Source organism: Adiantum capillus-veneris, chromosome 14 (genome assembly GCF_014529385.1).
Source record: "Adiantum capillus-veneris isolate H3 chromosome 14, ASM1452938v2, whole genome shotgun sequence".
Lineage (NCBI taxonomy): Eukaryota > Viridiplantae > Streptophyta > Polypodiopsida > Polypodiales > Pteridaceae > Adiantum > Adiantum capillus-veneris.
Genome location: NC_140944.1, coordinates 102,430,504 through 102,442,227, shown reverse-complemented (window position 1 = coordinate 102,442,227; position 11,724 = coordinate 102,430,504). Strand labels below are relative to the sequence as shown.

The 11,724-nt window shown below is 39.3% G+C and overlaps 1 protein-coding gene across 1 annotated transcript; it reads left to right on the top strand.

Annotated features, from left to right (window-relative positions):
• Positions 1 to 1,369: 1,369 nt before the first annotated feature.
• Positions 1,370 to 5,463, top strand: LOC147442855 (cytochrome P450 704B1-like). Its single transcript, XM_086528867.1, has 6 exons — positions 1,370 to 2,239; positions 2,766 to 2,981; positions 3,541 to 3,819; positions 4,263 to 4,604; positions 4,713 to 4,913; positions 5,103 to 5,463. The coding sequence occupies exons 1-6, from the start codon at positions 1,952 to 1,954 to the stop codon at positions 5,277 to 5,279; spliced, it is 1,503 nt and encodes a 500-aa protein (XP_086384993.1). The 5' UTR covers positions 1,370 to 1,951; the 3' UTR covers positions 5,280 to 5,463.
• The last annotated feature ends 6,261 nt before the right edge of the window (positions 5,464 to 11,724 follow it).

The window sequence follows — 11,724 nt, the reverse complement described above, 5'->3', positions numbered from 1 at the left end:
GGTAGTCTTGACGGCAGAGGATCCGCACGCCTCCTCATGGCGGCTTCTCATTCATCAACCTTGCTCATTTCAAACCTCTCTGCCTCCCATCCGATCCACAACTTGCACCCTCCTTGAATGCCCTTGGCGTCTAGCTCCTTCAGTCCCCTCCGTCTTCTCTTCTTTGGATGCCAGCGAGCATACCCTTCTTTTCTTTTGTAGTTCGTTGCCCTACATATTTAGAAGGAAGCCCTCCTTCTCTCCAACGCTTGTCTGCAGTCAACCCCCCCCCCCCCCCCCCCCCCCCCCCCCCCCCCCCCCCCCCCCCCCTTGCAATCCTCCCCTTCCACTTTTCCTCCTCCTTGTTCTCTTGCTCTCGAGCCGTTTCGCGATGCTCCCCTTGGTGACCACCACTCCTCTGCAACCAATGCTCCCCTCACTTGTGTGTGTGTGTGTGTGTGTGTGTGTGTGTGTGTGTGAGAGAGAGAGAGAGAGAGAGAGAGAGAGAGAGAGAGAGAGAGAGAGAGAGAGAGAAGCCTCATTGGGTTGGTACACAATCATGTAGTGATACTACTTTTTAGTTATCCACAAAAATAGTGTAATGTTAATTTCATCATTTTTTAAACCTGATTTTCTTCTTGAAATAGAGTTTGGCCTTTTAATTTTAAGCTAGTGAGAATATCTTAAAGACTATTTTTTCAAAAATCTCTAGTACAAAGCATAAGAGGCACGAAAAAAGAGCATAATTACATTCTTCCTTTTTTTCTATCGATTTTCTTGAAATCTAGCATGACATTTGAATTTTAAGCCGACCAAAATATTCTAAAGGTTGGTGTCTTGTGAGCATTGATACATATCATTGAAGGCAAAACACCATTGTCACACAAAGATGTCATACAAAATTTGATCAGGAGATCTTAGCCACAAGTAAAGTAATGTGAGAAAATCCTAGCCAAGAGTTAAGTAGTGTGAGCAACCAATAACATTGATGTTGTGGGAGATATGTGCAATAGATTCATGTTATTCAAGTATGAAACCTTGTATCTCCTTATCATCAAACACAATTTTCATGCTCAAGTTGTTGGCATTTTAAGCTATTTCTTTTCTATGTAACCTTTGTGGTTGTGTGCCATTCTTTTGGTGCAATACTCTTGGTTTTTTGTTTGCTCTATATTTTTTTCATGGTGTTTGGTATCACTCATTCCACATTGTAAGCTCCTTGAGCTCTTTAAGTGACCGCATTAGGCATAAATATCAACCAAAACATTGCTAATCATATTATTTGTTATCATTCCCTGAAGTCATCGGACTAAAGAGAAAACATCATGCATAAATACCAACCAAAACATTGCTAATCATGTTATTTGTTATCATTCCTTGCAGTCATTGTACTAAAGAGAGAACATTCCAGACAGGATGCTCTCCAAGCACTTTCGTACTTATCGACCTCCTAAACTTATCTCGCAAATAATCGTGATCTACTTCTTTTAATCCTATTTCCCATCGTGGAAGCAGAGTGACATGACAACGGCAGGCTATTCACAGTATGTGCATAATAGCTTCAATCGTAAGCTAATGGCTCTCAAGCACGAACTAGCTATGTCTGCACAAAGAGCTCGTATGGCTACGATGAGCAAGATTATAAGATCGATGCTTCGTTGCATTGAGCGCTGCAAAAGTGTTAACCACGGTCTTTGTTTTGGGGGTTGAGGTCACCGCTGTCCGGTGGCTCCGATCATCTGCTTTTGAGCAAATCCAAATGTGCCACGTTGGTCTCATGTCCCTACCCATTAGCTTTCCGTGTCCTTCAAAGTTCAGTTGGCAGGAAAGCCAGATAGTTCCGACACGCAGAAGGACACTTTCGTTGTAATAGTTATTAGTTATTAGTGAATAGCCTAGATCTATTTGAACTCTTGGAGAGAGAAGAAGCGACAAACAGAAGAAGCTGACGAAGCAGAGCAAAGATCAGACCATGGGTTGGATGGTGGCAGCAGCGGTGGTAACGAGCCTGGTGATCATATGGGTCAGCCTGCACAGGTTTAGGCAGCGCCATAGCCACGACCCCAAGACTTGGCCTCTTGTGGGCGCCCAACTGGAAGCTTTTCGCAACTTCGACGGCTTGCATGACTGGGTTCTTTCCTTCTTCAGTGATCGCCACCGCACTGTCAAGATGTCCATCATCTCTGGCTCCGTTTTCTTCACTGTTGATCCTGGCAACGTGGAGCACATCCTCAAAACCAACTTCCCCAACTACCCCAAGGTAATTTTCATTTTCCTTTTTCTTCTTTCTTCTGATTCTTCTTCTGTTTGGCTTTGCTAGTATAAATTTAAGGGTAATGGCATGGTGGTTTTTTCTTGATATATAGTTTGAGTTGCAAAGGACATAGTTTTTTGCTCTCTGTGATTATAATGTGCCACGCGTGTATACAAGAATTGTTTAAAGGAAAATTTCGGTTCCGTGATCCTGCGGTTCTTGGTGGAAATGGAGCTGCCCTGCCTTTGGGGCAATTTGAAAGATATACTTTGCTTTTCATACCTGCTATGTTTCTAGATTTAAGTTGAAATTCAGTTGTCTCATGTGTCTCCTTTCCTTTGATCTGTATGCTTGTTTCTTTGCAATTCTGATTTTATAGAGTTTTTGTGAATTGAAAAAATTTCTGTCTCTTTGTGCCGGCTTCAATTTCAAGACTAGAAGTGTTTGCACTAGGCTTACAATTCAGGAAAACTAGGGATTGTTCGTCTGTCTGCATGCTGTTTTCTAAACATATAATCATGTGACATGGCAGGGAGAGGACGCGCACCGTGCAGTGTATGATTTTCTTGGGGATGGCATCTTCAGCTCCGATGGAGAGACATGGAAGAAGCATCGCAAGGTGGCCAGTCTCGAGTTTTCAAACAGGAAGCTGCGGGACTTCAGCACAGCTGCTTTTAGAGAGGACGCTCTTCACCTCATTGAGATTCTTGACTCTGCAGCATCCTCACAGAAAATTGTGGATCTGCAAGTAGGGCCTTGTCCTAATTCATCTTGCAGTACGACACAAGCATGATTGTTGTTACGTCCCTAGACATCAGGATGGCCACCTTAGCAGTGTTCGGCCGGTGTGAACCAGGCCTTTAGGTTAGGACGATCATGAACTCTCATAAATAGGACTGTGGGCTCATTCGTGAGCTATCTTGTGTGATCTATAGACCGTTGACAGTGCTTGCCCCGACACTGCTGAGTCGCCCATCCTGATGTGCAGGGATGCAACGATGAAGATTTTCCCATCACACACACACACACACACACACACACACACATACACGCATGCATGCACACCCACATGCACACACAACCGACAACGGTACTTGAGTTGCACCACCCAAGAAAACTCTCCATTGAGACTGTCACAAGCAATGAACCACTTTACTGCAAGTGTGTGCATGCCTTGTTAACACATACAATACAGGACACTCTTGCATGTTTTGCATGCATATGGGAACAACAGCGTGTCGAGCTTGCTTTTATCGACAGAATTTGGTTAGGGGTAGTGCATGAACTAGTGCTTTACTTACATGCAGGACTTGCTCATGCGAATGACATTGGACTCAATTTGTAAAGTTGGGTTCGGTGTCCACATTGGAAGCCTGTCCCCAGAGCTTCCGGATGTACCATTTGGAAAAGCCTTTGACAAGGTCAATGAGATTGTCATCACCCGTCTCTTTAATCCATTCTGGGAACTGAAAAAGGCTCTCAACATTGGCAATGAAAGATTTTTGAAGCAGGAAATGAAAGTGGTGAATTCCTTCACGACAGATGTCATAAGGACGAGGCGAGCAGAGCTTCAAGGAAAAGATGAGGTGATGCTAGGGTTAAAAAACTTACCAAGTCTCTTTTTTGTCTATGTCGTCTCTATCTTGGCTATGTTTTCTATACAGTAAAAGATGACGATTGCATTGGAAAACCTAACTGCTCACTCTTGTAGCTCCATCAAGAATTAAAGCATTCAAAGTTGGCCAAATCTGCCATGCTTTTATTCTTTGAAGAAGGGGAAACTATATGCAAATGTGGTGCTCCACTTCTAGATGTCGACGAGAAAATTGTGGGGGGTGTGTGTTTTGCTGCTTTAAAGAAGGGCAAATATGTTCATGTGATGTTCCACTTCTAAATTTCTACGATAAAACTGCGGGGTGTGTTGTGTGTGTGTTTTAATCATGCATGGCATACTATCATGATCTTTCCCTTCCATTTGAAAACGCTTTTGTGTCTGACAAGCTGGGAGCTTGTTCCATTCTCCAAGCAGGGTAAACCAGACCTCTTGTCGCGGTTCATGGCGTATGATGTAGGGCAACCTGGGGCATTTGATGATAAAGAGCTACGGGACGCTATCTTAAATTTCGTGATTGCAGGGAGAGACACCTCGGCGATCACTCTCTCCTGGTTCATTTATTGTGTGTGCAACCACCCACATGTGGCGGAGAGGGTGTTTGAAGAGACGGTGGAGGTTTTAGGCTTGCAAGAAAGGACTCAGACTTATAGTTTTGAGGAAGTTGCAGAGAGATTGTCATATGAGACACTCAGCAAAATGCACTATTTGCATGCTGCCTTAACCGAGACGCTGCGACTCTATCCAGCGGTTCCAAGAGTAAGTTAACTCGAGAGAATAAATGCACGAGTTTGAATATCATCAACATGAACATTTCCACATAGAGTGAGATAGCTTTGGTATTGACTCTCTGAAGATGAAAAGCAGGATGGGAAGCTTGTTGCTTGCGATGATGTTCTTCCTGATGGCACTCGAGTGAAGTGCGGGGATCGAATCGCGTATGTTCCTTACTCGATGGGTCGAATGGAATTTCTGTGGGGGGAAGATGCATTGACTTACAATCCGGATCGGTGGCTTCGAGATGGAGTCTTCCAACCAGAGTCGCCTTTTAAGTTTGCGTCCTTCCAGGTAACACAAATCAACTACTATTTCATATTAAGTGTCACTGCTGGCATTGAGCATTACACATAGGTGCTTAGTTGTGTCATGATATAGAGGTCAAGTTTGTGTACACGCCTGCATGTGTTAGTGCTAATGTGCTCATTTTTCTTTCAAATTATGTCTGACATGAGAAATTTTCACAAATTCTGAATGTAGGCGGGACCGCGAGTGTGCTTGGGCAGGGAGTCTGCGTACTTACAGATGAAGATGACAGCTGCATTGTTGTTGTACTTCTTCACATTTCATATTGTCCCTGGACATGTTGTGAAATATCGTGTTATGTTGGTGATGCCCATGGCCAATGGGCTTCGTGTACAGGTCTCGCGCAGATGAGTTTGTTCTTGCCATAAAGCCTGTACAATATGTTCTTCTTACCAAAGCTGTTGGATGGATATTACTGATTGCCCTTATTTCTGGTAGCATTTGTAAAGATTACCCAAAACACACCTTTAAAAGGCTGTACAGAAATTCTTACATACAACTCAACCTCCTGAGCAATACATGCTCTGTTTCCTCCTTTTTTGAACTTCTTTTTATGGCTCAAACCAACGTAAGGGTTTTGCACATTATTCATGATGCTAGTTCATTTCTTATCTCTAATATTCAAGAAAAGTCTATGATCTAATGAACCAAGTGTTGGTAAGAATGATAAGAGCCTTTGAGGCGATTGGTGTGACCTCTACCCGGTTGGTGTGACTGCCGATGTTGCCAGAGTTACAAAATGCCTTCTATACCCCCACCACTCACCCAAGTGAAGGCAGCAGCAAAATCTTCATATTGCAGCATCGTGAGATGTAAGCTAAACTCTGCCGGGCGGAGTGCGAAACGCTGCTTCTTCATTAAGATGGAATTGTTTCTCTTCAAAAATTCCACTTCAAGAAAATGACCAAATTGCTACCTCGACATTGTTCTGTCTGGCACAAAATTATATGCTCATCAAATTTTGATCTCTCATAATAAACAAGCTAATGATTTTTAAAAAATTATTCATTGTTCATGAGATTCTACTTGAGAACTCCTAATGTCTTCGCATAAAATAAATTCATTACACCCATAGTGCAATCATTGTTCTTAGCCGGCTTACAACGGTAAGCGGTATCGCCACGGCAAGGCGGATCATCTTACATTCCAGAAAAGGGTTTTTGAAAGGTTTTTTGTTTTCTTGAAATAGCGGATACCTAATTGGATGCTAGTTTTTTCTTTTCGATGTAGAAAAAGTGGATTTTGTTGATCTTGAACGACACATCCAAAGGTCACCTTTTTCAATCTACTAACGCTCTTCGCAAGAGTAGCATTAGTGATGGATATGTTTAATCATGTTACATGCTTCATTAATCACGAATCTTTCACTAGTGATGCACTTGATGAATCCAATGGATTATGGTGTAGGGAATGGGGCCCTTGTTGATTGCATGGCGATCAACAGGGGCCGAGAGTTGTGTGTGAGTGTGGATTTTGGGCGAATGGTTTGCAAGGGGCTATTACCGATCGTCAATTGTTGGGGGGCCAACACACATTGATTGCTCTTATGTCATGACAAAGATACTCGAACATAGCATCGCTATCCACTGAATCAATATCTGCCATAGCAGTGCTTTCTCTCATGACCTGCATCCTCGTCGAGTCCTCAAGAGCTAGTTTCTACCCACACCTCGTCCTATCACAGTTGCAATCTATCCTACGAGTTTTGACGGCACTATGTGCTACCTCAAAGCTGCATCAAGACTGCCCTTCAAGTATAGTGGGAACTGGCTTGGCTTTCCTTGCACTCAAACCTCGATGGTGATTGACTCTAAAAGTTTGCTATAGATTGCATAATTGCTAAGTTGTATTTGAAGAAAGTCTTGCATGGGTTTTATGGTATTGGTGAGATTAAGGAAGTACTATTATAGTATAATCATGTTTTTAATAAATTGAAGAAAATGAGTACCCAAATCTCTTTGGAGAAGCAAAATGCAACTCTTAAAAAGAAAAGGACAATAGAGCAGGCAATTAGTTGATTTTGAAAATATGAAATTGAATGAGACACGTAAGCAATATATATTCTACACTTATCTTCACCAAAATGGCTAATGCATTGTGAGACTCGGCTCTAAGTTGCATATCTGGTTTGCAGATTTATTAGGTTTCCATGAGAATTTAGATAAATTAAAATATCAAATAAAAACAAAGTTTTTTTTTTTTTTGACAAAACTCACAATTTGTAAGTGTATTGTATTAAGCACATCATGAAATTACAAAAACAACCTCAAGCTCCGGCCGAGCCTTGAGGTGCTGAAGATTACAAGTTGGATTTATCGTCACCGGCTTAACAAAGAAGGTGACCTATACACCTAGGCTTTCCTTATCACAAGGTGATAATATAGCATGGGTAGCCCTAGACTAGTCTTCCAAGTCTTACTTGCATCTGAGCGTATAGATCGCCACTCTTCTTTCTTGTATAATCTCTGTGAAGTTTGCCACGTCTATATTTCCTTCAAACACACGGCAATTCCTCGCCTGTCATATATGATGGAAGAAGAAGTATCTAACAATTTGAGTGCGTATGAGAAGAGTAGGATCTCCCAACTTCTTTCCACAAATTTAAAAAAAGTCGTAAGGGTGTATTCACAATTGAACAAACTAAGAAAATGTTTGAAGTGCTTGTTGAGGTATATCAAAACCAAGTCTTACAAAAGTGGAGGACGATGGAAAACATATTAAATAAAGGAACACGTGAAGAGGAGAAGGGGAGGAACGACTCTTTTGCAAAACAAAGAGCTAGTATAGGTATGTGATATATGGTTTGCAAAGTGAAGTGTCCTTCCAATCGATGTAATATAATAATATTAATCTCCCAATGGTGGTGTGGTCCATTATTAGAAAAAAACCCGGGTCCAATGTATTTTAACTAGTTGAAATTATCAAATCTCGGTTAGATTTTGAGCTTGTCTTAAAAACCGGCAAATTTACACAAGTTTAAGTGTAATTACCGGCAAAAGCTTCAAATTTTGACCTAAAAACCGGGATAATTTCAAGTTTCTCCTTATTTTGATGGGTTAGAAAAAATGTATTTTTCTAGCCCTAGTGTGGTCTTATATCTTGTCATGGTGTGGTTCCCCAATCAGCTGATGTAACTAGGACCACTTGAACCTGGCATGGTTCGCCACGAGCATGGCAGGAAGATGTAAACTATTTGGTTATGATAATATAATCTACTCACAATTGTGAGTTTTACCAAAAAAGAGAAAGACGATGGCTTTCTATAACAATAAGAAAGTGATAAAATCATTAGGTTGAGTTTAACTAGAATTACATAAGGTGAAGCAGTGTTCGAAAATGTTTCTTTTATAAAGCAATCGAGTGTCCTCCTCACAAAGAAGCAAACCAAAAATACTAGAAATTATTTTTTGAATTTATAGGATTTTAAAACTAAATTTTGCATCGTTGCACTGATTTTTCTTCTCTTTACCATGGCTTGCTCATATATATATATATATATATATATATATATATATATATATATATATATATATATATATATATATTTGTGTATGTGTATATATAAATAGATAAATAAATAAATAAATAAATTTACATATATAATAAAAACACTCATTAACATATATTATATATGTATGTGTGTGTATGTATGTATACAACTTACTAGAATTATGCAAGGTGAAGCTTCACTTTATCATTCTAAAAGAATAGAATTAAAGATAAATCAAGCCATGTGAGAAAGTGAAATGAAAGATGAAATAAAAATATCTATTTAATATTTTAAAATCAAAATAGCATTTAAAGTAAGTCTCAATCATCATGAAAAATATTGAAAGTATGCCTAAACCAGCACACCTCTAAGGCTTCTCTTAGCAAGCCAAAAAAGTGGTGGTCTCGCATAAGCACATGCAAAAGGTAGCTATGCACTTTGAACGAAAAGATGAGATTGAATTGTCATTTGTTACTAAATTGTGTAGGCTCTTTCGTACAATGAATTGTCATGGGGATAAAAAGCTTTACTATCTTCAAGGAAAGTGTCTCCCTTGAAACCAAGGACGTGATGGGTGAACAACTTTTTGGACTCCCTAAGGGCCTAAGGATTCGGGAAGGAGTGTTTGGGCCTGTACTGTATGGGGAAAATATGTCTCAGCTTCATATCGTGCCGTTTTCAATTTCAAAAATGCCAGTTGAGGGCAAAGGAGAAAGGAGAAATTCCACCCCAAAATAGAAAAAAACAATGTAAAAATCCAAAAAAATGACCTAATTTTCTAAAATGTCCTCTTGATAAAATCAAGGAAAGGAGTTTTGTATGTTTGGAAAAACGAATTTTCCTGAACACTAGTTTTGGGGGAAGGCAATTTTTTTGTTGTTGCTAAATATGAGATGATGACGAGTTCTGAATTGATCTATTTGATACAAAGTTTTGGATTAGTATTCTATCAAATCAAGATAATGACCTATTTGATAAGACTTTGATTGTTTTCTTTTGGTTCTATGAATCTAAAAAGAAGCGTGATTGCATGACAATATATCTAACAATATTTTATAATAAATTTATCTTGGTTCAAACTAATGATTAAGTCTAATTGGTTGCCCATAAATGAACTGATTACTTTTTGAAAAAAAAAAGCGAGAAAGATATTTCTTATAAGAATAGATTGCTGAGAAAATTACTTCTCTTCATTTAATCATTAGTTCTCCCTTTTGTGTTGTGTGACATGCATGGGTGTGGATGGAAGCAGTGTTAGAAAAAAACCGGGGTCCAGTGTATTTTAACCGGTTGAAATTGTAAATTCTCGATTAGATTTTGAGCTTGCCTTTAAGGAAACCAACAAATTTACACAAGTTTTAGTGTAATTACCGGCAAAAGCTTCAAATTTTGACCTAAAAATCGAGATAATTTCAAGTTTCTCCTTATTTTGATGGATTAGGAAAAATGTATTTTTCTAGCCCCGGATGGAAGTGTGTATATGTGTGTGTGTGTGAGAGAGAGAGAGAGAGAGAGAGAGAGAGAGAGAGCAAAGTTGTTTTCTTTCAACTATATCCTTAGTAGTCCTTAGTAAAGGGTGGATTCTTTGGTGCAAACATGAACCATTGGAAAAAGCTTGCCTATTAATGCCACATGGCAAGTTAATGATAATAAACTTTATTTTAACTTATTTTTTTTAAGCACTTAGGAGAGGGTGTTGACATTTGTGTACCTCCCTTTAAAGAGAGGTATGGAGTATTGTGTCAAACATATTTTTCTATGTTTTAGTAACATATTGTAAACTAAATAGTTGATTGTTGTCTGACTTTTTTTTTCAAAAAATGTAATCTTCTCTACTATATATGAAGCCACTTAAAATTTTCAAAGAAGGAGAGATCCTCCATGTGTCACATTCTACTTCATTCAAAAGGAACTAATAAAAAATATTTAATTGAAAATGCAAAAGTGAAGGGTATATACTAGGATGGTAGAAAATGAAAAGAATTGTTTGGGAGTCTTGGCACAGGAAAGTCAAAAAGACCTTAGTACTCAATGTAAATATATAACACTTAAGCCTATAGTTTTTGGGAGGCCATTTCACTCAGGCCTCAATTTCAAAGCTGACCACTAACTAATTTTGTTTTTGAAAATCATTTGAAGGGTGGTTTTTCTTTACATTTTGAAGGCCATAAAGAATTTTTCTCTACGTGTTGCTCAATGAAACCTCCCTTGGAGGTTTGCACGAGAATTTTATGTCGTAAATGATCTTTGATCTCGATGCTCGAAGTCCAAAAGCTAGATGTATGTATTTGTTTGTGTGTGTGTGTGTGTGTGTGTGTGAGAGAGAGAGAGAGAGAGAGAGAGAGAGAGAGAGAGACCCATTCTCTTGACATGTGCGCATATAAGAGACAGAGTCGATGGCCATCCCCAGAGGTGTTGGCACATTGCACGAAGGCTATTCACATTTGCATTGGATTAATGAAGTACATTGAGCTCGACAATTCAATGATAGGAGTCCAACAATTATTTATGGATGTCTTGTAGGCATTATGTGTGTGTGTGTGTGTGTGTGTGTGAGAGAGAGAGAGAGAGAGAGAGAGAGAGAGAGAGAATGCATGTGTAAGTGAGTAAGAGAGAGAGCACCATGCACTACAGCCTATGTGAGTGAGTGTGTGTGTGTCTATGAGTGTGTGTATGTGTGTGTGTGTGTGAGAGAGAGAGAGAGAGAGAGAGAGAGAGAGAGAGCTCTTACACCAGCACTAGAGAGAGAGGGGAGGGAGAATAAGCATTGGTTTTACAATCAGCAATCGACAAAGCGACAATCAACGAAATCCACAATCGAGAATCACAAATAAAAAATCTACATCGACATCTACGAAATTAAGAATTGACAAAATTGAGAGTCGATGCAATTTGGAAAGTTCAATCTGACAAATCCAAGGTAGAAGATGTGCAAGCCCAAGGTAGAAGTAGACCTCAACAAACGACAAAGGTAGATGATGGGAGGGAACTCCGACAATTCTCGGCTATTTTTGAAGGTTTTTACGCTAAATTTCTTTGAGCTTTGTTAGTGCTCTCGCCTTTGGGTTGACTTTGGAATTCAAAGGTGAATCTCAAAATTTGTAAGTGGAATTGCACTCAATCTAGGTTTTCTAGAACGTTTAAAAACAAATTAGAATTATTGAGTCAAATCTTAATTTTTGTAAGTGGAGTTACACTAAATCAAGTTGAAGCATAGTATTTTTTTCTAAAAACTTAGAAAACGTGCATATGGAAAATTTTACGGGCAACTTGATTATATTTGAGGGCAACTTGATTATATTTGAA